The sequence below is a fragment of the Ambystoma mexicanum genome, chromosome 8, assembly GCF_040938575.1.
Source record: "Ambystoma mexicanum isolate Mex_15411 chromosome 8, UKY_AmexF1_1, whole genome shotgun sequence".
NCBI classification, from domain to species: domain Eukaryota; kingdom Metazoa; phylum Chordata; class Amphibia; order Caudata; family Ambystomatidae; genus Ambystoma; species Ambystoma mexicanum.
This window is the reverse complement of record NC_090929.1, coordinates 1,664,480,663-1,664,507,931: the sequence shown is the minus strand read 5'-3', so window position 1 is coordinate 1,664,507,931 and position 27,269 is coordinate 1,664,480,663. Positions and strand designations below refer to the sequence as shown.

The 27,269-nt window shown below is 48.6% G+C and overlaps 1 protein-coding gene across 4 annotated transcripts in view; it reads right to left on the bottom strand.

Annotated features, from left to right (window-relative positions):
* The window catches only part of INPP5F (inositol polyphosphate-5-phosphatase F), a 2,244,937-nt gene that overhangs the window by 1,373,898 nt on the left and 843,770 nt on the right, over nucleotides 1-27,269 (bottom strand). Inside the window, exon 7 of one of the 4 annotated variants that reach the window (XM_069611945.1) lies at nucleotides 12,579-12,735. The exons of the other annotated variants lie outside the window; for them this stretch is intronic. Coding sequence (XP_069468046.1) covers nucleotides 12,694-12,735 — 42 coding nt within the window. The 3' untranslated portion in view covers nucleotides 12,579-12,693. Of the gene's footprint in view, nucleotides 1-12,578; nucleotides 12,736-27,269 lie in introns of those variants that run through there. 4 annotated transcript variants of the gene reach the window in all.

Genomic DNA, 27,269 nt, shown 5'->3' with positions numbered 1-27,269 from the left:
TTATTATTACTGAAGATTCCCAGCCTGACCACGGCAAATATTCATGAGCATGTGAATCCATGAAAGATCCAATGCTGGAGAACTCCCTAGACCATCCACCATAATGTTCTATGTGAGTTTGTCATAACTAAAGAACATTGCGAGCTCCAGGGACTTCAATGAAGACACCATTCAATATCCCAGTGTGTACAAAAAGGATCTGTCTCTTTAAAGGGAGACATACATTTACCTGAGACGAGGCGGCTGGGACAGAGTACGTCGAGTAGAGGAGAGGCACGGCCAGAGAGAAGAGAGTAAGCAGGGGAAGTCCCCTGAATAGGTGGCGCATGGTGGCGGCAGAGCTAAGAAGAGCCACAGATGCTGCAACTTTCGAAGGTGTCTTGAGCAACAGAGGGAAACGCAAGATACTCAACGTTTCTGCTGAGAAAACACACAAAAAGAAAGGAAGACGTATCCCTGTGGTGGTGTGACCACGAGGATCTAGTGGTGGGCAGTCCGCCCATCGAACAGCACCGAAACCATCAAGCAACAGAGTCCACGAGAGACCCGGTGACCCGTAGTCTGACGCGGTCCCCCAGAAGAGGAGAACCGAGTGAGGCGTACCGACGCCAACAAGGGATACAAACAGCAGAGTGGAGGAAGAGAGCCCAAGCGACAGGTGAGTCCGAAAGCGCTTCCCTGCAAACAGAAAGATAACGGGGAGAACGAGACTACTGGAAGGCCACCAGGGGGTTCGTCTATGTAAAAGGAGAAACTCGTCTCAGTGAAATTGACAAGATAAAGTATTGAAAATAACACCAGTAAAGTCAAACTGTATGAACGTAATCAGGAGAACAAATAAGGCTGAGAAGAAGGTATCCAGAAATGGATACCAAGGGAAACTCGTCCCGTGAAAGCAATGGGTCCCTAAATAATATGTTCAAAAGCTCAACTGTATTAAGCTGATCCAGAGAAGAGTGAATGAACCTGAAAGAGAAGGGGTTAAGAAATTGAAACAAACACCCTGGAAAGAAGGGTGAGAATCTAAATGGGAACTGAAGTCCAGTGAAGTAAGACAGAGAATAAGTGAACAAAAGGAGCTACGCCAGAACAGACGGCGGCTCATGTTGCTACAAAGGATAGCCAGCTTAAAGAGCCCAGAGCTACAGCGATCAGAAAGGCATATATACTTGGGAGAGAATATCGAAAACAGAATAATAAAACCTTCTGGAATAACTATCCCAATAGGGGAGAGCAAACCTAAGTGTTTTATAAAAGTACTACAGGAACATGTACAAAAGGTGAGAAGAGACTATCTGAAAATATCTTAATAAAAAGAACTATGAAAGACAGACATTGCAATGAGACACCCACCAGAAGGAAGAGGCATTTCCTAGTATAATTTAATTTAGTCAAATAGTGGTAGGGTCAGTTAGAATTAGTTTTGAATGGAGGACATCTCCATTTTGGAATCCTGACAACTGGCAAGATAGGCATTATTCTTATTGTTTGAAAAAAGCACACTTAGAATGTCCTCCAAGTGTACGCCTGCTTCTTCTGACCTGGCAATTGGAATTACATAAGTTTGGAAGGAACTCAGCAACACTGGTACAGGGCACAATGATGGAGGCTCAGACAATGTTGGCTGCCCGCCCTGCAAACATAACAGCAGATGTGGTAACGAAGTACGATATACATCATAATGCATCTGAAGTACATGCTCTACGCACTCAAGTTCAAGCCTCTCTTCTATAGGCGACAAGGCATTAGGCAACTATCAGTTACTGACATATATGCTTAAACTGAAGTATGAAGTCCAACTTGCAGAGATGGACTCAGACTAGAAGTTGGAACTAAAGAACGATGATAACAAGAATGGATAAAGATGACAGTCTGTTTTTTAGGTGTGTCAGAGCCAGAAAGGGAGAAGCCGGAGCAAGAAGGGGAGATGCCACCTGAGGTGGAAAAGTGGATCAAAAGAAGACTGAGTACTTGATGGGGCATGCACCTCGTTGACCATTGTGGTTTGTAGGGTAATTCAAGAAATGATGATTGGTGCTATTCAATTGTGAACTAAATTAACTTGTGGGAGGGATGGATGGATGGATGGATGGATGGATGGATGGATGGATGGATTTTAACCTGCTTTTTCAGTTTTGCATGAAATTGTTCTTGTAGCTTTGTACTTTTATTAATTTATCAATTTTATTTATTGCTAAAATGTGAAATCTATAGTGTAAACCATAACAATAATAAATATAAAGACAGGATGAACGTGGCATGTAGATATGGATGGAGAGGCATTCAGAGGAAGGGCCTCACTTCGACTATTATGCGGACAAACATACTCTGAAAAAGGTGAGAGGAAAAGGAGGAAAAAGGAGACACAGAATCATTAAATGTACTCAATTTAGTGACTAGAGTACTCATAGTCCATTGTCCCCTTTCCTCCATCCGTGTGGGCGTCCCCCAACATAGGGACGTTACCAGAATCTTTGGTAGGGAAAAATTGAGCTTCCCCTTTAAATTTAGTATAGCGTGCGGGGCGCAGAGTCGCCCTCTGGCGCCCCACCTCAGTCACCTTTGAGCACACAGGACGCTTAGATGCCTGGCTACACTTCTACATATTAGCCTTTGGCATACTAGTGGGGGAAGGTGATTGGTGCGTATGGAGGAAAGGGGACTACGGTCTATGAGTACTCTAGTCACTATGGTGCGTAACATTAATTACTCATACATCCTGTACCCTTTCCTCCATCCTTGTGGGTGATTTCAGCAAACAAGAACCATAGGGTGGAGCTATGATAACCTGCCTCATATCTAGGGCAAAGCAAAAAGGTTCTTCAGAACGGCCTGTCCAAACTCTGCATCGCGGCTGGAGATGGTGTCCAGCGAGTAGTGCTTAGAGAAGGCTGACTGAGTGGCCCAAGTAGCAGTCTTGGTGATTACATCCCAAGAAGCATGTCTCTGAAACACAGCAGCCATGGCCTTGGCTTTAACCACATGAGCATGAATCCCCCCAGGAATAGGTTTGCCCATGGTTGTATGCGCCTCCGAAATGGCCTGAATCATTCAATGGGCGTGGACGCCTTAGAAGCCTGAGAACCCGGGGAAGAGCCCCCAAAAGTCACAAACAATGCCTCAGACTTCCTGAAGGATTTCGTCAGAGATAAAATGTGAGGAACATAGGGCCCTCTCCTCCTCCAACTGAGGTTTCTGGAAGAACACTGGCAGGCAAATCTCTTGATTCACGTAAAATGGAGAGACCAACTTGGGCAAGACATTTGGGCGAGTGCATTAGATGACCTTGTTGTCATGAAATGGGGTGAAGGGCTTGCACGAAGACAACGCCTGCAGCTCACTAACCCTGCATGCAGAAGTGAGAGCCACCAATAAAAAACAGTCTTTAGTGTCACCAAACGGATGTCCACAGAGGCCATCGGCTCTCGAAAGGCCTGCGTTGCGAAGCTGCCAGGACCATATTGAGGTCCCAGACTGGATACGGCCTGTGCACCAGAGGAAAAAGCCTACACGACACCTTAAGGTGGGCCTTAATCACTGGGTTGGCCGCGACAACACACGCTCAGGGGAATTCTTTTAAGCCCTGAGCCAACTATGTGCTGCAAGTATCCACCTGAACTCCAGAATGATGCATATGTGTTGAAAAAGCCAGAACGTCATCCATAGGACTGGTTAATGGAAGAACCTAGTCTATTTGCTTTTATACTGGGTGGGCCTCCAAGCCTGCTGAATGATGTCCCAGTTGTCATCTGAAAATTGAGCATGCTGAAGCTTCAGCTGATCTGGTGCCATGCTGCCAGGGCCAGTTTGGACGGGTCTGGATGCTCCACTGCCCTGCTGCGTCGGGAATCCCCTGCTGGGGATCGGAAGATGGACGGAACCCTGGGAGCACAACTGCAGCAGATCCGAAAACCAGGGTCTTGAAGGCCAGTGGGGAGCAACCAGGATGAGGCTGCAGCCCACTGAAGCCTGGAACTTGCAGAGGGTCCGCTCGAGCAGACGGATGGGCGGGAACGTGTAACACCTGCAGCCATGCCAGAAGATCTGGAAGACTTCTCCCGTGACCCTTGATGCTGTCCTGACCATGAGGCAAACTGGGGGCACTTGACATTCAGAAGAGAGGCAAACAAATTCAGGCCTGTGAATCCCCAACGCTGGAAAACGGGCAACAAGGAGTCGTTGTGCGACTCCCACTCATAGGTGTTGAACCCCAAGCGACTCCGCTGATTCGCTTCTGCAATGCTGTTCCATGGCAGGTGCCCTGTCAAAACCCAAATCCTCTCTGTAGGGCCTATTCCCAGATCGAAACCGCCTCCATCCATAGGAGGGGAGAAGTGGTGCCACCCTGCTTGTTCAGGTAAAACATTGTGGTAGAATTGTCCATCCTGACCAGAACCGACTTGTCACTGATAAGGGGCAGAAACGCCTTGAGGACCAGGCCCACTGCCCTGGGCTCGAGCAGATTGATATGTAGGAGGGCTTCCATCCTGGACCATGCTCCATGAGTTGCATAGCCCTCCAGAGTAGCCCCCCAGCCCGAAAGAGAGGCGTCCGTCGTCACCACTAGGGTAGGCTCCAGTCGGGTTAAGGGGGCTCCCACTGAAACATTGCCATCCATCAGCCACCAGCAAAGATCGGGCAAAAGGAGTGGTGGAATTGGGATCGTGTCCCAAGCGGTCGCAAGAGGCACACCTCGTAAATCCACCTGTGGCCGGCAAGCGGCAAGGGAGGTGAGGCACCAAAGGAAAGTGAAATAAGAAATGAAAAAAACAAATAGGGAGCAAAGGGAAAGCTAAAAAAGGTCTCCGCGCTGGCTGCCAGGTCCGACACTGTCCGTGCGGTAAACGGGACTGAGGTGAGGCGCCGCAGGGTGGGGCCTCAGCGGGGCGTTCCCACACCCGAGGCCATGTGTTGTGTTCTTTACTGCGCTCTGCTTCAGAGAATGTGGAGTATTGAAAGGCATTTGGAATGGGAGGGTCAGCTGACCGAGGCTGAACGGAAGACGATTGAGAGTGGATGCTGAGGGAGCGCAGGGTCGCTGATATAAATAACCTACTTAAATGTACCTGGCTCTGTGGTGGTGATTGGCCAGTCACAATACCATGCCCCTGCACGCTATGCTAAATTTAAAGGGGAAGCTCAATTTTTCACTGCCCAAAGTTCCGGTACCGTCTCCATGTTGGGGGACGCTCACAAGGATGGAGGAAAGGGGACCGGACGTATGAGTATAATTTTGCAGAAGTCCAGGTATTCCAGAATTTGCCAGTACTGACCCTCATGAAGAGAAGGGAAGGGAATGTCGCTACCCTACAGCTTAGGAGAGAGAGAGGGATAAAATACAGATGGGCCACCCCATTTTCTCTGGCATTTGAATTATTTCTTTATTCAATTTATTTATTTTTTATTACACAAACATCAACAGAAGGCATTGGAGGACAGAACAAAATAAACATTTCCTGAAAAACAGTTAAACGTCAAGAGACAGAATTATTAAGGAAACAGACAAGTCTTAAGGCCTTTACAAATGAATAATAAAGAGATGAGATGCAATGTATGGGGCAGTGAATTCCAACACTGTAGTAGAGATCCGCTGAAAGAGCTTGTTCATATGTTTGGCAGTTCAACATCTTTGGAATATTAAGTCGATCAAGAGCCACTTGCTAGTTGAAATGTTTCCACTAGGCATTATGGGTGACAGAATAAGAGCCTTTTAGGTAACACAACACATTATTAGCAACACATTATTAGTCTGGACAAGAAAGATCTACCACGGATACTGACATGAGGACAACGTGCTGGGTTTTGGTTATGTTAAAGACAATCGGAATGGGAATTATTCTGGCTAGTGGGTTTAAGCACAACCACATGGAAATAAAGAGATGTCTAGAGGGGTGCCAGGGCCATAGGAATGGTATCCTAATAACTCTCTGCTGTCAAATTGATATTCCCAACCAAGGTCAATTATTTGTTTAACAAGCTCTAAGAGGGATCTCCTTATACATTCAGTGTCTCTTGATAGTGACCCAGGATTTCCATCTGGTCATTGACCCTGTTGAAGATAAGCTATCCCGGTTGATAAAGAATCAGTAGATTACTGCGGGGGAGCAGGGTAGTTTTCAGGACTTATTGAAAAATGCATGGCCTATTTGACACTTGGATCCAGGTAGGAGACGGGACACTTTTTTTTTTGTACACTCATAACCACTACTCAAGGCTAACTTACCTCTTCCTAGAAGACACACTAGGTTCCTCAGTAAAAAGATAGACATTGTTTCAGAGGTTTTGACTAGCCATAACATGGTCATATTGGATGTCCTGCTGTCAGGGAAGGGGTACTTGGTGTTACTGCTGGTACAGAAATTACCCTGAGACTCGAAGACAGTTTAAAGGTCTTTATTGAATTCTTTCTGGGGCTTTTGTGAGGCTCTCTCTCGCCTTGCCACAAAGCTCCTCCCTATCCCAGAAGTCTGTAACACCAGTTAGTGCTATTCATTGTTGGCGTCTAAGGTCTGGCTTATTCTAATGAGGTTTTCCCTCAAATCAGGTGCACTGACTCCCTCAGGGAATTCCTAACTTTTCCTACTCTAGCCACAGATTTGTTTTACAATTGAGAATGGGGTTGTGCCTTGCAATGGCTCTGGAAGATTTACCTTCTCCAGGGGTCAAGTCCTAAAAATTAAAGTGGGGGTACTCATCAACAAATGCAAGGGGATCTGACAGCGCCAGAAATTTGCATATCAAGGTAAAATATGCACATTTCATTAAATTGGCTTTGCATAACCACCCAAATTGAACAGGACGAATGACATTTGCCTTTCATAAAATCAACACACACAAAACCAAGAGAGGATATTTTATTCTAATAGTGTTTTTGAAAACTTTAAGGTGTGCATGTTTTAAACTCCAAAAACCAATATAAATGTTTTCCTTGGGACTTGCAGTACCAAAATGGTACATTTCACCTTTAGTTGTTTGTTATTGTTCATCAGGTTATATAGTGCAGTGGTGAAGTTTCCGGCCTACAAATCTGCCGACTGCGTTTTGATCCACAAGGTCGGCTTTAATTCAAAGAGGACATTCAATGATTCTCATTTTAGCCGGGGGGACCAAGTCCACCCTCTGTATAAAGTGGGGGAACTCTGCCCCCCCACCACGTGTACCCTGGACTTGAGCCCTGACCTTCTCACAAACACAGTTACCATACCCTTTCTACTCTACGTGTCTAGTCTCTGACAACTCCAATCAACCTTCTGTCCCTCCAATGTTTTACCCCTTCTTTTTCCTGCCTCCGCCTATTGTGGTGGACTCTTCTCCTCCCACACTGGTACTACTACTCCTCCTCCTCTCACACTACTACTCCTCCTCCTCCTCCTCCTCCTCCTCCTCCTCCTCCTCCTCCTCTCACATCCCTGCTACTCCTCCTCTCAGACCACTACTACTCCTCCTCCTCCTCCTCCTCCTCCCACACCACTACTCCTCCTCCTCCTCCTCGTCTCACACCACTACTCCTCCTCTCACACCGCTACTGCTCCTATTCCCCAACACTACTACCCTTACTCCCACACAGTCCTCAACCACCCTCCTTTCACTCTGTATCAGCCTTTTCATATTCACACCTTACACAACCACACTTGTCTTACAGACACACACACGCTGCAGAAATGATAAGTTACTCACCATAGTGACTAACGTACTCTTCGTCCTTAGTCCCCTTTCCTACATTACTGCATGGGCGTCCCTTCTAAGGGACTAGAGACAAACTTTTTCACCAGAAAAAACTTTCCCCTTTAAATTTAGAGGCGCACAGGGGTGCGGCCCTGGGAGCATGCGCTGCCCAGACTCTGCCCTCCGGCGCCACATCTCAGTCCCCGTAGACGCGTCGACAATAGATTATAGATTAACATTGCCTAATGACACCAGTATTATTAGGGGGGAGAATAGTGGGAAGTATGGAGGAAAGGGGACTAAGTACTAAGCGTACGTTAGTCACTACAGTGAGTAACTTATAATAACTCTTACGTCCTGTCCCCTTTCCTCCATACTGCATGGGCGATTACAACTGAATGTAGCCGCAGGGTGGAGAGGAGAACCTCCTTAAGCAAATAGGTTCCTGAGAACCGCCTGTCTGAAAGCCGCATCAGATCTAGAGCCGGCATCCAAACAGTAAAGTTTGCAGAAAGCTGAGGGAGTGGCCCATGTGGCCTCCCTGCTTATGACCTGCCAAGGGACATGGTGTTGGAATGAGATGGACGTTGACTTGGCCCGGACTGCGTGGGGGTGCATGTTTCCCAGAGGAGGCTTGTGCTGACCCTCGTATGCTTCTTTGATGGCCGAGAACATCCAGCGCGATATGGAGGCCTTGGAGGCCTGGTCTTGTACCTCCAAAAGTGACAAATAAGGCGTCTGACCTGCGGAAGCCCTTGGTCCTGTCCAGGTAGAATTTCAGGGCACGCCTGACATCCAGGTAATGCAGAACTCTGTGCCTCATCCTTAGGATCGGCAAAAAAGGTGGCAAGGACCATTTCCTCGTTTAAATGGAAAGCCAATGCCACCTTAGGCAGAAATGCTGGGTGTGTCCGCAGGACTACTTTGTCCCTGTGAAAGGTAGTATATGGTTCTGAGGCGACCAGCACCTGGATTTCGTGCACTCTGCGAGCCGAGGTGAGGCCGACTAGTAAGGCCGTCTTAATAGTGACCAGCCTGATGTCTGCAGATGCCAATGGCTCGAATGGTTTGTGTGCCAGGGCGCCCAAGACTATGTTCAGATTCCACACGGGTAGTGGCCTCTTGATGGGCAGGTAGAGTCTTGCGAGCCCCGTCAAATTTTTTCTTGACAATCGGATTAGAGGAGAAGACCCCATCCTCCGAGTTCCTGTACGCCCCAATGGCTGCAAGATAAGTGCGGCAGGTGTCCACCTGCATGCCTGAGTGGGCGAGGTGCGCCGATAAGGAGAGCACGTCGTCCATAGTACATGCCATGGGGTCGATTTCCTTGGAGGCTGCCCAGTAGCAGAACCTGGTTCATTTACTTTTATACTGGGCCCTGGTAGCGTTGCTCCTTGCGCCCTGTATGATCTCCAGATTAGCCTGGGAGAGGCTGAGGTGCCTTAGCGTCACCTGTTCAGGAACCACGCTTTTGTGGTGCAGGGTGGATGACCTTTCCCCCTGCTGCGCCAGAAGATGTGCTGGGCCTGCCGGGAGGTGAATCCGAGGCATCTCTGAGAGGCTGAGGAGCTGCGAGTACCATGGCCTGACTGTCCACCATGGAGCTATTAAAAAGATGTTGAGCTGGCGAGACTCCTTGATCTTGCAAATCACTATGTGAATCAGCGGAGTGGGCAGGAAGGCGTAAGCTGTCATGCTGTTCCACTGAATCGAAATGCGTCGCCCAGTGAGTCGGGGCCCTGTCCCTGCCAGGATTCAAACTGAGGGCACTTCTTGTTGTGCCAGGTGGCAAAGAGATCCACCTGGGGAAGACCCCATCTGCTGAAGATCTGAGTAACGAGGTAGTTTAGCTGCCAGTCATAATTGTCTGCTCCAACCTGCAGAGCCTGTCCGCCTCCAGGTTGGATTCCCCCGGAAGGTGGACTACCGTGTGGTAGATGTCATTTTCCGGGGCCCACACTCCCACATGCTGAATGCCCGTCTGCGCAGAGGAGGGGATCTGGTGCCTGCCTGCTTGTTGACATAGTACATGCTGGTTGAGTTGTCTGTCTGGATAAGGACAACTTTACCCCTGATAAGTGGGAGGAATGCTCTGAGCACTAGCCAGATGGCATTCAGCTCCAACCCATTGATGTGGTACTCCCACTTGCGTTGGGTCCAGGTGCCGTGGACCCAGAGATCGTCGAGGGTGGCTCCCCATCCCTCGAGAGAGGAGTCTGTGGTGATGGTGACCTGTGGAGTGGGAGGCCGGAAGGGCTTGCCGCCCGTAGGTTTAAGTCCATGGACCATCATGTGAGGTCCTGGTGGAGGGATGGAGGAACGTTGATCATCTCGGATTGAGAGCCCCGCTCGTGGTTCCATGATGCCGCGAAGTATCATCATGGAACCATGAGTCTCGTGTGGGGGATGGCAAATTTAGTTGCACAGAGCCGGGCTGTTCTTCTCATGTCCGTGGCGATGCAGATGGCCCGGCCAGAGGTGTCAATGTGGGCCACGGTGGACTCCATGATGTCCTGCGCCACCGGCTTGGCCTCAGCCAGTCCCGCCCTGAAACGTGATTGGCTATGCGTACGAAGCTCCTGGAGGAAATCTGCAATATCCTGCCACAAACTCTGGTTAGCGGCCGCCAGCATGGCGTCGGCGTTGGCCTGATGAAGATGCAAGGACGTGTTGGAATAGAGTTTCTTCCTGTACGCCTCCAAGATCTTCTCCTCCTTGCCTAGCAGCGTCGCCAAAGGGGGAGGCTGAGGACAACTGAGGCTTGGAGTATACTGATGCTGCAGCGATCACTGAGGAGTGTGGCTGAGGATGGGCCGATAGAAAGAGTGTATCCACCTCCATCTGCCTGTACTTGGCATCCAGGCATCGATTGACCGGCTGGACAGAGTGGGGCTTGAACCAACCCTTCTTGGCCAGGGCGACTACATCGGTCTGCAGTGGAATTCCCGTTTTAGCAGAGGGGCATCACATGAGGACTTCTGCGAGGACCCCGTCTGCTGGTTGCTCGACCTCGGGTTGAGGGAGGCCCAGGTACTCAGCCAGCCCTGCAAGACATTCATGGAAGGCCTTGGCCGACAATGACGTATCAGGGTCCTCCTCATCGTCCGTGTCCGCCTGGGGGTCAGGAGGATCCAGCCCCAGTGGAGCAGTGGCGGGAGCCGCAGGCTGGGGTACGGGGACCGGAGCCAAAAGCTGGCACGGAACCACCTGAGAAATCGGTTGGGGGGCCGGAGCCAGGGGCAAAGGCTGCCCTGGGGCCAGGTGTGCCGGCGGAGGAGCCTGGGGTGCTGCAAGCATTGGCAGGAGCATCTCCCTGATGGCATCCCTGAGGATCACCCCCATCCGAGGGGACTTCATGAGTCCGGGGAACCTCACAAAGAACCTGTCCTCACAGGCTGTAGTGGTGGTAGGGGATATAGACGGAAGCGGGCATCTACTGGAGGCGCTGCATACCCTGCCCATATGGACGTAGCGGGAACCTGCACTGCGCAAATGAAGGATAGGCTGTAGGCCACGTACCTGGTTGACACCAGTCCCACCTTGACACTTGTTCTTCGCCGAATTCCCATTCTTGGTGCGGCGTCGGACGGGTGCTGATGTCTGACACGGAGGCCATCTTGTCGGGCTGCCTTCCATGTCCCTACGTCATGTTGCTGAGCTCGCTAGGCCCACCCTCCTCCAGGACTCGTGAGTGTGGATCATGAGACCTACCCTGCTCCTCAGGCCGAGGCATGGTAGGCGTAACACCTTTGGGCCGGCGGCCGGTAGAGCTGCTTTTAGGTGCCCCCTCGGATATATTGCCGGTACTAGGGCGTGGCCCCTCAGACAAATTGCTGGTACAAGGGCATAGCCCCTCGGGTGAAGACCTGGTACAAGAAACCTCTGGTCCCTCGACACTGTCACCAGGAGGATCCGTGGGCCGGTACCCGTGGAGGCCTCGGCGCACGTGCTGGTAGTAGAACCTGGGCAGTCCCTCCTGTGTGTTAGAGTGCTTCCCCATCGCACCCTTTGCGGGGTGCGGTGGGGAACAGAGGCCCTACCTTGGGCCTGGAACAATGTTTGATGACGTCCTTCAGGTCCTCTGGAGTCGATTTCTGGAAGAGCTCCCTCCACCTGGCTAGCCTGTTCTTTAGAGACCTCGATGACAGGGCATTGCACGCTGTAAAAGCTTGCCAACCGTGGTCTGGTGCAAGGCAACGTAGGCAGAGGGCGTGGGGGTCTGAAGTTGGGAAGAGCCCGTTGCAGGATGGTCACCTGCTGAACCCTGTGGAAGTCGACATGCGCCGGGGAGGAGTGCGACGCCTGAGGACCGAGTACCTGTATGATAAAAAGACAGAAGTATCCGTGCAAACCCAGGAGCGCTGGTGAATTCGGCCCATTCCCGTCGACGCGGAAAAGGGGACTGAGGTGTGGCGACAGAGTCAGGGCAGCCCATGCTCCCAGGCCCGCACCCCCGGCACCTCTTAATTTTAGGTGGAAGAAGGTTTTTTCTGGTGAAAAAGGTTCCGTCTCCCGTCCCTTGGAAGGTACGCCCATCCAGTATGGAGGAAAGGGGACGGGACGCAAGAGTACCACTATCCCTCCTAAGCCAATGCCTCGCCTGATCCAAATCTCTTCTCCTCAAGCCGCTTCTCACTCCTGCTAGTTTCTTGGGTACCCCTCCACCACCTCCTCTGATCTCGCCCAATATGCCCACTGTCCCCTTCTCAAGTATCCCTCCCCTGGTGTTGGATGGCCAGCTATCCCCAACAAATCTTGCCTCTTCCCCCTCCCAGGGTGTGTATGTGCAGGGAAAGTATAAAAACAGGTCTTAGCCACGCTCACTTTCTTCACACGGACTTGCCGCTCAGCAGACATGGCAACGTTGGAAAAGTCATGGTTTGGAGCTTGTTGTCAGGGACCCCTTGGTAAGTCAGGGAACCTTCCACTTTTGAGTGCATGGTAGTCTAGTGGATTGTCTCAGTTTGTAGGGGGTTTATCAGCAGTGATCGGGTCTCTGCGGTGCTGGAGCTTTCTTCGTGCGGATGGTTATTCTTGGGCTCCCCCCCTTCTCCTCTCCTCGCCCAGCATCTGTAATGGGAAAACACAGGCGGTTATACGCATTCAGAGGCAAGGCTGGAGATATGATTCTGCAGAGATACATGCTATCACAAAAAGGAGGATAAATGGGAATGTGTGTCCTTCTTTCTGTGTTCTTCCCTAGAGCTGGGGCTGGTTCTGGATTCCCTTTCACCTCCAAGGACGAGGGATCCCCAAACCCTCTTAACAACGTCAAGGACTTGGCCTAGTCACACAGGCAATGTGACCTCTTGCTGATGGATCAGGTCTTTTAGAGTGTCGATGAGGAAAATTACAACAGTGTTTTTAACCTAATGAGGCAGATGAGCGATATACCCAGGGAATGTGTGGGTCCTGCCAAAATGACATTTTGAAGTCTCTTGAAGAAAGAAGGGGCAAGAAAGACAAGATAAAGGTGTTAAAACAGTCACATATAAGGGCCAAATTATAGAAGATTAGGTAGGAGGTCTAAGTCTGTGAAGGCGATTATTGTATGGTGTCTAGGATAGATTGCTCAGGAACAACTTAAGGGGCTGCAGATAGTCACCATTTACAAAATATCTCTGATTTCCGCAAACAGAAATGTTATTTGAAAAGGAACACAATGGAAACGCACCTGGCTAGGAGATGTTGAGCTCCAAGAGCTGACCATTAGATAGAGGTGGTGCAGTGTAAGGAGCGGCATGAAATCAGAGTACCACAGGAAATTCCAGCGTGTTTTGCTAAATAAACGCTTATATGCAGTGGAGGATACAGCCACAAAGGAACAAATGAGGTCTGATGAGATGCCGTCCTTGTCACTGGTATCTGCCAGAACGGGCACTAAGGAAGCCAGGGCTTAGCAGAAACATGTCATGTAAAACAAACTACATATCCCAGAATACCTCTGACCCACCTTCATGATAAATAGCCCTGGTAGATTCGAACCTTAAGCCAGGCTTCAGGTCCTCCCTACCAGGACCCCGTCCCGCAAAGCAAAGCATAGAAGGTTAGGTAGGAGGTCTAAGTCTGTGAAGGCGATTATTGTATGGTGTCTAGGATAGGTTGCTCAGGAACAACTTCCCCAGAATAGCTGGAACATGGCATCTATAAAAGAGAGCCAAGCAGGAAGCGGGACCATGTGGGGCAGATGGCGAGGCAGGTACAGGGAGTGGCAGAATATGTAATGTGAAAAACCTGAGGGTATTCTCACTCCTAAACCCCTTGGATCCTCTGCACAGGTGGCCAGGGTAAGGCCATTGCTATTGGATCCTGACCCTGGGGGTGGAGAAGCGAGGGAGGGTTACCTGGGTGGAGAGTCCTTGGGAACTGGGAGTGGGGGTGCCCTTGGAGGAGACATGGGATCCCCTTTCCCTGTTGACAATCAAGCCAACCTTAATGGGCTGTTATAAGCCAGTTCCCCTAATTTCTCCACAAATGACACTTGACAGTACTGGGACAAAGAAAAGGCAACTAAGAGCAATGAAGACTATCCTCTTACCACTCTGGTACTAGGACGAGGACGATGCATGCTCAGAGCTGTGAAAGTCAGGCATGTCTATTTGAGTGTGGTCAGACAGGACTAATTGAACATTCACACCTGTAGCCTGTCAAGGGGCTTCAGGTGTACAAAAGGAGACCAGCCCAGCAGGAAAGAGCAACAGGAGAAGCCGCAAGGAGGTTGGTGCAAGCAGCAGGGAATCTTATTGGAGCAGGACGCCGAGACACTGGGAACTACAGAGAGGCGGTTCGTGGAAGCGTGGCGTAAAACCTGGGACTCCATGGAGTAGATCGAACGGGATGAAGGGATCCGTGTGGGAAGACTGTCCCTTTCCCTTATGTTCGAAGTGTTCGTTCCCCTATGTTGAAGGGTCAACACAGGAGTGTCTGAGGGGCAGGAGCTAGAATCAGGACACCAAATACAGAAGGCTGTGTGATCCGCACAGCAGCCAGAACTGTTAAAGCGACCAGTGAGTTTCTGATGAATGCGAAACCCGGTGCGCAAATGTGTGAACGCTATTATTCAGGAATACTTTCTATAGGCGTGGTTGCGTGTCTCAATCGAGGACGTTTTGCAAAGTCTCTGGTCCTTTCATTGTCAAATACCGAACTGCCAAGAATACTTTGGTATTGGAGTGGTTGCATGTGTCAAGAAACACGTTTTCGAAGGTCTCTGAACACCAGGCAATTCAATTAAAGCAAAGCTAATGAATACTGAACAACAGATAAAGGGAAAATGAGCCACAAGCAAAACCCCGAATTATTGAATACCAAACTGAATCAAAACTTTGCCAACAAATAGAATGAAGACATTTTTAATCCAAAAAGGGAAGGGAATCTCAAAAATAAGCAAACCACAGTATGCTGAGATCTGAAGAGAATGTAAGCAAAACAAAATATGCTGAAGCTTAAGAAATTAAGCTTAAGAACAAGTATTTTTAATTTTAAAAAAAACTATTTTTATTACGTTTTCTCATAATAAACACAACATCTAAAGCAAGCCCGCCAGCGACAATATAACTTTTTCAATCATCATATACATTAGCTTATGGTGTCACTGTCCTTAACTCAAACTTACATATTTCACTTTTAACCTTATTCCTCCTGGGGCACCTCTTCGTCAGTGCTCCTAGAGGTGTTGTGTTCGCTTAAGCTGTCACGCGCAGGTTCAGTTAGTGTAGAAATTAGCTGTCTCCAGACCATCAGCGCTCCCACTTCTTTGTCTTCCCCTTTGTAGGCCGCCTCATACCATTTTGCTGTTTCCGCTTCTGCCCATTTTAATAGATCATGCCACCATACTTCTATCCGCGGCCTCTGGCCTGCTTTCCACCCCATAGCTATTCTACGTTTGGCTAGGATGTAAGCCAAGTCCTTGAGTTTGCATATATGCTTCATTTTACGTGGTCTAGTAAATCCTCCCACCATACAAGCCCACACTGATTCTACATCTAGTTTCATACCTTTCTCAGAGAGGCGGTAGTTGACCTCCACCCAGAATTTCCGAATCTCTGGGCATGCCCAGAACATATGCGTCATCCCTGCATTCTCTTCTCCGCATTTGGGGCCCTTTTGGGTATCTGCATTTTGAAATTGAGCTCTCTTTTGGGGGGTCATATACGCTCTATGGGTTACGTATAAGCTGGATCTGTTGTAGTCTAGCATTCCTGGGCACTTTCTTGTGGTATCCCTGTGCTCTTTCCCGTTGCCCATCTTGCATAGGTTCTTCTACATCTTCCTCCCACTCTCGTCTTAGCTGGGTCACCTCCTTCCCCACTCTGCACATTAATAGTTTGTATATCCGGGACACCTCATGCCCTCCCTCCGAGATGTCATACATTATCTCTATAACCGTGCCTGGTTGGTGTTCTAACACTACTTCTGACCATGAAGGTTTTATCTGCTTTACCAATCTGGTGTGGGTAATATATTGCCCCGGGTGCACTCCGGCTTCCTCCATTAATGTTGTAAATTCCAGTGCCCTCCCTTCCCGTCACACATCTCCCAGTGTTGCTATGCCCACAGATTCCCAATGCCTACTTATCGTTTTCCTTAGTAGTTCATCTACTCCCCTTGGTGCAACCAGCAGTGCTTGGGGGGAGCACAGTGTCGGGTTCTCCGCGACCCGGCATGCTTTCTGCCATGTTTTCCACACTAGTTCTAGCAATTTCGGTCGCCTTTTCAGTTCTGACCTCGGCAGCCATATTTTTTCTTTCAGGAAGAAAGGTACACATTCGGCCCTCAGCAATCTGGACTCTGCTGTTGTCTCCTCATTTAGCCACTCGGCTACATACTGCAGCTGCCCCGCCAAATGATACATTTCAAAGTTAGGCAGTTTTGTTCCTCCCCTCTCGTACGTGTTTTGTAGTTTCCATAGAGCGACTATTCCTGGTGTTTTGCCAGATAAAGCCTCTACATAGACTATGCAATTTACCAAAAAAGCGTTTAGGTGGCAGATATGGAATGTTTACAAAAAAATATATTCTAGGCAAGACAACCATTTTCAACAATGCCGCCCTTCCCATAATAGCTAGGGGGAGTTTCGCCCAGAACTTCATGCTGTTCTGGATATTAGCTATTGCTGTCTCTGTGTTATGTTTATGTTCTTCTTCCACTTCGTGAAAAATATCTATCCCTAGGTACCGAAAGGTGCTAGTTTCCCAAGGTATTTGTAATATCGGCAGTTTATCTCACGCAATGCCCTTGTATATTCCTAAGGGGAATATGCTCGACTTCCTGGGGTTCACTGCAATTCCGGAGAATATCGCAAATCGTTCCATCACTTCTAGGATATATTGTAGGTTTTCTTCTGGATACTTCAAGTATAGCAGCATGTCATCTGCGTATAGTGATATGAGGTGTGGCCCCTCTCTAGTGTGGACTCCTATTCCGTTGCCTCAGATATATCGCTAAGGGCTCCAGTGCAAAAACGTACAGCATCGGGGACCATGGGCAGCCTTGTTTGGTACCCCTACTGAGTTGCCATTTATCCGAGATGATCGCACCCGTCTTGACTCTGGCCAACGGCGAACTGTATAATAGCGTCACCCATCTCCAATACCTGGGCCCCATTCCATAGTTTTTCAGGGTCACCATCAGCCGAGGCCATCTGACTGAGTCGAAGGCCTTCACTGCATCAAGCGAGACTATTGCCACTTCGTTTGCGTCCCTTTCTGTCTGTTCAATGACGCGGTGTAGCAGTCTGTGGTTATCGGCTATGCTTCTACCCGGAACATAGCCTGTCTGATCGTGATGTATCAATCTGTTTATAACCCGTCCAAACCTGTTTGCCAGCACTGACATGAGTATTTTTCTATCTTGAATTAGCATGGATAGCGGTCTGTATGACCCGCAATCCGTGCCAGGCTTGTTTGGTTTAAGAAGCGGGATAATCGTTGCTTCGCTCAGTGATTCCGGCAATCTCCCAACTTGAAACGCTTCATTTAGCATCACCAATAACGGGGGCAACACCTCCGACTTATACGTTTTATAAAACTCGCTCGGAAGCCCATCTGTTCCCAGGGCTCTACCGGTGGCCAGCTTGTCTGATCACCAGTTCCAACTCATCTAATGTAATGGGGGCTTCTAGTGTCTCCTTCTCTTGTAAACTCAATTTAGGCAACCCGATGTCTTCCAGTATCTCTTTCATCTCTCTCTCCCACATCTGTGTATAAGTGTTGGTAAAATTTCTGGAATCCCTTGTTTACACTCTCTTGGGTGTCTAATATTCGGCCACTCTCTTCTCTCATCTCTCTTATTGTAGGTCAGGGCCTTTCCTGCTTGTATAGCCATGCCAGCAGTCTTCCCGGCTTATCTCCACCAGCATGTTGCTTTTCTATGTACTTCTTGTGATTTAGCTTACAGTCTCTCCCAGTGTCCCTCACATTCTTGTTGCGACTGGCTCATAGTTTCTGCATCTTCTCGGGTGGCATCCCATTTGTTCATCATTGCTTCTAATTTCCTTTCCGCTTTTTGCAGCTCTTTCACAATGTCCCTTTGGAGCCCTTTGGATTTTGATATTGCTGCCCCCCCTTCCCACTACTTTAAATGCCTCCCACAGGGTGCACTCCGATTTCACACCACCAGTGTTTTTCTCAAAATATTCAATAATCTCCTCCCTCAGATCCTCCCTGAGCTCTGTATCTTTTAGTGCTTCGGCTCTGAGCTGCCACGTTGGGATCCTGGGCCTGGGGGGCTGGTGTTGCCATTTCAGGAGCAACGGGGAATGGTCTGATAAAACCATTGCTTTATAGTCCAAGCTCGCTATCTCTCCGGTGAGTTCGGAGTTGACGAAAATATAATCTAATCTGGTGTACAGGTTTTGTGGAGCAGAGTAGTGCGAGTAATGCCTATCATTTGGTTGATGCTGTCTCCATACATCTTCTAGCTTGAGGTCGCCTAGCAGGGTCTGCAGCATTTTGGCTGCAGGGGTGGGCCTATCATGCTTAGTGTCTGACCTATCCACCCTGGGGTGTAGCGTACAGTTGAAGTCCCCCCCACCGAGACAATCACACCTCCCAGGTACGGGCTAATTTTTCCATACAGGGCCTTAAAGTAGGCCACTGTATCTTGGTTCGGGGCATACGTATTTATAATACATAACTCCCTGTTTTCCACCATCCCTCGTATCCCCACCATTCTCCCATCTGCTTCTACTTTGTGCTGCAATAACTGAAAGGGCACATGTGGCGCTATCCATGTAATTACTCCTCTAGCATATGCCGAGGACGTTGCCCCAATGACTGTCCCTTTCCACTTTCTGCTCATCACATCTTGTTTTTCTTTTGTGAGGTGAGTTTCCTGTAGCAATGCTATATCTATTTTTTGTCTCTTCAAGTACAACATGACCTTGTTCCTTTTCAAATAACTGTTGAGGCCCCTGATATTCCAGGTAACTATTTTAAGGTCTCCCATCGCTTGTCCGTATCTTAACGCACTTCTGACCAATTGTGCCCTTCCACCTTCTTCCCGCTACGCGCACGCAGAAGCTCGTTCCCCCTCCCACTTCCCCTACTGAACTTTCCCAGCCCGCCTCCCATCCCCCCTCCACCCCTTCTGACACCCTACCCCATCTCCTCCTTCCAGTCCCAAGCTGTTGCCCTCCCTCTCCCCCTCTTTTAACTTCCCTAAACTGTTGCCCAGCTCCATCCCTGGATCTCAGGCTACCCCGCACCTAGCCCGTCTCTGGGTATAACCGATACTCGGTACCCAGCAGGGGGATATCTTCCTAAAAATATCCCGGCTAAACTACCTCTGGGGGATTGGTAGTGTGTCTCCTGGTGTTGCCTTCTGCTATATACTGACAGCGTATCGTAGTGTAAGCTCCTCGATCTGCACCAGCAATCCCATGTGCAATTTGCTATAATCTAGTCCCAATGTTGTCATATCTGGTGTACTTATCGCTGCGTATGATCATCTGATGTCTCTGTGCGGTGCTTGCAAGGCTCCGGGTCACATTTCTGTCCCACTCTCCTCCTGGTCAGCAGCTCCCGTAGGACAATTTCTCGAGCCCAGCCACGTCGCCACGTCCTCTGGTAAATCAAAGGATAGAGCTTTGTTCCTTAGGAGCACCTTCATTTTTGCTGGTTATTGTAGCATGCATCTATAGCCTGCCTCGCGCATCCTCCTCTTCACGGCCCCATAGTTCAAGCGTTGTCTCTGTACCATGAGTGTATAGTCTGGGTATGCGGCGACAGTCGCTGATGGTCTGCTTATGGTTCCTCCCTTACAGAAGTATTCCAGTACTTTCTCCCTGTCTCTATAGTTCAGGATCTTAGCAATAATCAGCCGAGGTGGGGCTCCCGGTGGCGGTTTTCTTGATAGGGCTCTATGCGCACTTTCTACTGCGAACCCTTGGCTTAATGTTCCACCTGTTATTTCTTGCAACAACATGTTCTCGATGTAGTTCGTCGGGTCTGATCCCTCCTCTCCCTCCGGTAGCCCCACAATACGCACGTTGTTTCTGCGGGCCCGCCCTTCCGCTCTACTTTCGAGGTTTCGCACCTGTTGCAGCACGTGGATGTCCGTTGTGTTGGCTTTACTTGAGCTTATAATGTCTGACTTCCTTTTCCAGGGTCCCTGTGCATTCGGCCAGTGCATGTACATCTTGCCGCAGGTGGTTCATGTTGATACTCACAGCATCAATTTTAGATTCCAGCGCAATCCTTAGGTCTGAAATGGCTGTATCCATCTTACTTCCCATTGATGCTTTCAGTTCCGCTATATAGTCCAGTACCTGTTGGTTGTTGAGCACCATCTTGTCGCTTTCTTTAGTGCTTTGTTCTTTCCCACCAGCCCCCTCCGTTGCTTGTGGGGATATGGCATACTCGTCGATGGTGGTTTGTTTCCCTTTGGCTCTGGGCAATTTGGATGCCATCCTCCTTTTGTGTGCGGCCTGCAGGTAGAGAATTGCCTTTGGCCTTGGCGCAATCCGTTACGTAGGTCCTTTCTTCTTCGCCCCAGGGCCATCTCCCTCTGCTTTTTACCTCTAATTGCACTGAAGTTTCACTGGTTTCTGTTAGCATGGGGGTATGTGCCCTCAGTCCCCGGTGGTGTCCCGGCAGACTCTTCCCTGGTGGACTGTTTCCCTTGATTCTGGGTGGTTTGGTTGCCGTTTTGCTTGTATAGGGGCGACTAGCAGCTCTCCCCTCTGAGATTGGTGCTTCTTGCTGTCGGGGGCTCTCCTTCCTGTCTCAGGGAGCGTCTACCGCGCTGTCTCCTCCTGGGTGCGCTGGTGTTCTTACAGTTCGCCTTTCCACTGGCGCTCACTCGTGCCCAGGGGGCCACTCGGGTACCCAGGAGTCCACCGAACCTGGCGCGTCTTATCAAGTTGTTGTGTGTTTCTTAGTAACTTGGGCTCCAGTGTCTGCGCTCAGTGCTGCAGCTGATTGGGTAAACTGAATGCCTGTTGTCTCCTGCCTCGCACCACCAGTAATGCACCATTTCCAGAAATGTTCAATATCCCTCACTGGCCCACTTTTAATTTTCTTTGTGGCCTTATTTGCGTATTCTCATACTGTGATCTCCATTTCACTCTTAGTGTCCCCCTGCCTTGTCAGCGCATGCTTATTCATTTGAGCTCCTTTGCTTTCCTCGTGGCTCATCCTCTGCACTCGCACAGCTGCTACAATGCATTTGCTGGAGTGACTAATCAGTTTTGTTTCTTACTCCTCCTTCCACCAACATTTACTGTGTCCATCGAGTGGCCTGTTCGTTTGGGTATCCGTATGCAACCTTATGTGCGCCTCACTTGCCGTGCGGTTACCCCGGTATCCAGCTGGCGATGCTTGCGCATCTATGTGGGCCACTCCCATCTGCGATTGCTCCCGGCGCGGGCCTCCCCTGACCCGCACGCTCTCTCTCTCTGCACATCCACGGCTCCCGTACCTCATTGACACCGGAGAGCCGCGGGTCCTTGTTTCTCCTTTGTCGGGTGCCACGATTTGGTGCCCGGTCTACACCGGCCGCCCTTCCGACGTGTGCCTCTTTGTTAGCCGGTGCTGCCTCTGCGGTCGTATCCAGCAGACCTCTGTGTTATCACATACGGGGCGGGCGCGCCGTCACTGCTCCGCGCATAGACTGTCTGTATTTCACTCTGTTAGTTATTATCTCGCGGGTCCCCGCAGAGGTCCTTCTTGTACACAGTTGTCATTCGGTCTCTTCTTTGTTCGGGTCCGCCATCTTGGTTTCTTTGTCTGTGCGCGTTTGCAGATTAGAAGGCTTCGTATCAAGTTAAGGGAGTAGTTTCTTACCTGTAACTCCATTTCTCCAGCGTTGGTATCTTTCATGGATTCACATGCTTAGAATATTCCCCGTCGTCAGACTGGGAACCCTCGGTACACATATATAGTCGTTTCCTATAGGAAAAAACTTCCGACACTTGTGTGTCCTATCCACATCCACGTCCTCTCCGGGGCCGTCCACGCATGCCCCGTAGGACGTAATGGTATAAAAGCCCCGCTAACGCGGGACCCGTCAGATTTCGGCCCCTCCAAAGTAGAAAGGGGAAACCTGTTTATGCACATATCTTGCACATTGCATTTCGGGGAGGCTGGTGGGCGCATGTGAATCCATGAAAGATACTAACGCTGGAGAAACGGAGTTACAGGTAAGAAACTACTCCCTTCTCCAGCATGGAAGTGTCTGGATTCTTGGAGGTATCTTTTGTTTTTAGACAGTTGGGTGTTGAAAACTTTGAGAGAAAACATGTTCTATGGTGAGAGAGCTCTCTCGATGTAGATTTAACAACTCTCTTTCTTTTGCAGGTTCGCTGAACAGAAAGGTTTCACCTGAAGAGAATGGACGTCAAAAAAAAAAATGAAGTCTTTACTTGAGGTAAGTATGCGGCAAAGTTGGGAAGGCATGCAGCACTACATGCTTTTCTTTACCAAGCTATGGTGCCTTCTATGTGAGGTAAGTATGCGCGTAGTTTGGAAAGGTGCGCAGCACTTCATGCCTTCGTTACCAAGCTATGGTGCCTTCTCTGTGAGGAAAGGCTCTGGAATGCTTGGAAGTGCTCGTCAGAGCTTCAGGTACGTAAGCATGTAATTTTACTTTCACTCTCTACAATGTCTTACATATTCTTTCATTAACTATTGTACCTTGTCTTTGCAGGTTTTCAGAGGTTGGAAGATTCCACGATGAAGCCGCGGCTATGGAACTCCTGTCTCCGAGTGTCTCTTAATTCTGCCTGCCTGACCAAAATATTGCCTGTGATTTTTGCCTCCAACTCCCTCTGGGTATCTCCGGTGACAAGTGCGTTTTTGCCCCCGTAGCATTTCATGTCACGGATACGCGTTTATTTAGTAGACCGAACTGTCAAAGTGATCGCAATCGTATTCACGGTAACGTTTTTTGTTCGTAACACCGGTTCATTCAAACACAGGGTACTTACCTTGAGACTTACTGTACAAAGTGAATTGGTTTGTTGTAGTATATTTAACATGTGGTTTTTATTTGAGTTTAATAGAAGTATTGTGTTTATAACGAATGGTTTAAAAATAAAAGTATTTATATCTTTTACCTGAAACCTTGAGTCAGTGTTTGCTTGAGTCACAGTAATTGTGGTCCCTTTGTGTAATCTCTGCTACTGCTCATATACTATTGCGATAAGCCTGGCTGCTCCGCCACTGCTACCACTCTGACATAGTAGTACATGCTTGTACCAAAGGTAAAACTTGTATTGCCACCTGTAGTCCTAATTATGTGTAGTGGTCCCAAGGGGACTGCACAGGATTCTGCCTAACAATTCCCATTAAGTTGGAGTAGAGGCCTTAGTAGGGAAAGATACACTCCTCTCTGGAGATGAGTTAGACGAGGATGACGAAGTCAGCGATTTATGATGCCTTTTCTTAGAATTTCTCGACGACGAGTGGTGAGACCCACTCCATGACCTAGACCTTTTAGTTTTCTTCCGTCGGGGAGCGTCACCTTTCGCTTCGTCAGAGGAATTTCTTTGACAGAGTAGTCGAAGGGAATGTTTGGGGCAGTCTACGTAACGCCAATTTCAGAGCTGTTCCAGTCATCGATTGACACAATTAACAGGACTTGTGCTCCACACCAATGCACCATAAACACACCCGTTGTGGGTCCGTCAGCGACATTTTAGCACCGCAGACTTGGCATTTCTTAAACCCGGTCTTTGGGGTTGTCGGAGCCGAAAAGTAAGACATATTCCCAACTACAAGTGAGGCACGCCATAGTTCACGAAGAGATGGGTTACTAGGAAAAACGGAACTGAAGCCAACGTGCAATACGAGAGTAGGTGGAGTGAAAAGTAGAGCAAGTGGAACTTAAAGCCTGCAGGAGGATTCTTTGGAGGAAGAAGGTAGCTATGGAGACCACTGTGGAGTTTGTAGACAGGACTGAACAGCATGCTGCAGCAAACCCAAGAGACCTTATGGGAACTGCGCTTAGGGTGAAAGCCCTGATATGAAGGCGTGAACCCTAAAGTGGGCAAAGGAAAGTGATTGAGGCTTGGTGGCAGGTAGCATAGGTTAAGAATAGGACTACAGAAGGCCTGAGGTGAGGGTGCACCAGACCCGACCTCCAAACTCAGACTGTTAGAATCGTTCCATAGCCAAATTAGACTAACACAGATTGGACTATTTCTGGGTTGGCCGGATGACGAACGGAAACGTTTTATTTAATACACATTCCTACAAAGAGCCTTGGTTGACAATTTCTATTGTAGAACCACTCTTGACAGAATCCCGACAGGTGTTAACTGGTTTCCCTGTGTGCCCAAAGCTTTCAGAGCAGGCGATGTTGAACATTGAAAGACCAATAACTAATTGTGACTTTTATTCAGCCATTAGGAGCATGACATCTGGCCCCTTCCTTTATGCAGGCCACCATCTCCATGAGCCTGAAAGCAGGCAAAGATGCCAGATGCGATACAGCATAATGACAGATATTAAACGTTAATGCAAACACTGTCACCGGGGTGCCAGATCCCATACTGCATATCAATTTTCGCGACTTGATTTACTGGCATCGGGTAGGTTTTATTAGATGTTGTCAAGGATCATCAAAAAGACCATCAACCTCCTAAGTTCACCAGGGAGTTCAGTCTGACTCAGACACGCTTTGATTATAAAATGAAAAGGCATTTGATTGAATCTGGTGACTTTGCAAGCTTATGGTTTTGGCAAGAACTGTTTGAGGTGGATTGAAGAAATGTAGTCCATCTCCTCAGAGCTGTGGTTAGAGTCAATGGTCATTCCTCACGCTTACAGTCTCCTCCAAAGAGGTTCCTCTCCCCTACGTCCTGCTTGCCCTAATTATTGTAAGACTAGCAAAGTATATCAGGAAGAATCAGAGGGAATACAAGATTTGACTGTTTGCAGACAGTACTTTGTGCATTTTCTTTTTTAAACTTATTTTTATTAAATGTTCAAAACATTTTATCCAAGAGATGGCAAAGAAATACATAACAATTCATAATCCCACCAATTCATTCTATTACATCAAAGTTCATCTCCCACTTAAAAATACAGCAATTTATTATTAGTTAATTAAACATGACAAAACCGTATACAAATTCATCCATCAATAGTTGATTGGAGGGAAAGAGCAATTTGAGCAATACGCTTCAAGAGAAAGAAGAAGAAAAGAAAAATACATCAGAGTCTGTGCAATAGAGAGGCCATGATATGCATGTCAAGAGTTCATAAAGTGTCTCATTAAGTTGGGTTGAAAGAACATCTGCTCTTTGTCTGAAACATAGTTCAAAAATCGATTCCAGATCCGCGTGAATTTCGAGAGCTTCCCCTCAAGCATGGCAGTAAGTTTTCAAGGCCCAACAATTCCCATACTTTCACCCACCAGTATGCTATATGTGGCCCCTCCACAGATTTCCAGAAACAAGCCCTTGTAATTCATGCAGCTATAAGCAACTGGGCAATTAGGGCCGCTGTGGGGCATGTCATTGGAAAGGAGCCATCTTCTGGCACGTCACCTATAATTAAAATACGTGAGTCCATGGGGATCAGAGAGTCAGTGATTTCCTTGATTTTAGATCGTACTTCCAGCCAAAAATTTTGTATAACTGAACAATGCCACCACATGTGCCCTAGATCTCCCTGCTCACCACAACCATGCCAACATGTGTCTGGATGATCCAGGTTCATTGCATGCAAACTACTTGGGGGGAAATACCATTGGAAACAAATCTTAATAGCATTCTCTTTTACCACTGTGCACCTAGAACTCTTCTGGGCTCTATACCATATTTTTTGCCATGACTCCTTTGGAATATCTAAGCCCAGTTCCCTCTCCCAGGCCAACATGTAAGGGAGTTTCTCACCTTCTGGGGAATTTTCCAGGAGTTTACAGCAGGTGGTTAGCCTATGGGAATGTTGTCCCTCAAGAATTGTAAGTTTTACGCCTAGCAGGGTTCTAGCGGCAGCTTGGCGAGTGGCCCCATTAGTCAACCAATGTCGAAGCTGTATGTACCTAAAATGCTCAGATTCCGGCGCCCCAAATTTCTCCTTGCACTCTTGAAATGTCAGCGGTTCCTGATCTACATATAGGTCCCTCAGCCTTAAGGTTGTATCTGAGTTCCAGCCCTGGAATGAGCTGGGGCTCAGGCCTGGAGTGAACGCTCGGTTTTGGGCAATGAGGGACAATGGACCCAACCCAGATGTATTCCCTCTCTGCGCACATGCCTTATCCCAACTCTGGAGCATTGCCATCGTTGTGGGCAATACCACCCCACACCCCCGATAGCTTCGCACCTCTTTAGGAAGGAAAGGAAAATACTCCAGCGGAAAAGGGTTGGATGCTGTTCTCCTGCCATTTAGGGGGTTCCAATGAATTCCCCCAAGCTAGCATGGGAGCAACTTGAGCTGCTCTATAATAACACGAAACCGAGGGAAGCCCTATGCCGCCTGACATCGTGCTTCTCGTAAGGAACTTGCAGGGAATTCTAGGTTTCTTTTTCTTCCAAATAAAGTGTCCTATCTCCTTTTGCATAGCAATGACGTCAACTTCAGGAATCACAACAGGTAGAGAGTGAAAAGCATAGTAGCTTCGGAATAAGGGTAATTTTGACCGCACTAATCCTGCCCAACCATGAGATTTCGTGGGAATCCCAGCGTTGGAGCCATTATTTGGCTTCGCTCAATAGAGCAGGTATGTTAGCTTTAAATAAGCCTGGAAAGGTCGGGTCAATTTTATTCCTAGGTAAGGGATATCCGAGTGTTAGGGAGAATTCTCGGTTTAGGGCTAATTTCCCTCACATAGTGAGTCCCCCAGCAGCTTTGCTGAATTTCTGGAGTTTATTTTTTCCACCTGGTAAGAGTGTACATCCTTTTTCCACTCTTACATGTGTTTTGGCCTATGTGTTTTTACTCATTGTTTGATCTTGGGCACTGGAGCACACCACTCCAGGTTCCCCTGTTCTTGTATGGGTTACACAGCACCTTTAGTGCAGTAACCCAGGGTTGTCTTTAAGACTTCCCTCTGACTCCATTTCGCTGGGGCTAACTACTGTCCCCCAGAGAAAGGTAAACTTGCCATTTACTTTACATTGTCATTTTTACCACAGACCCAGTACACCCCATCTTACA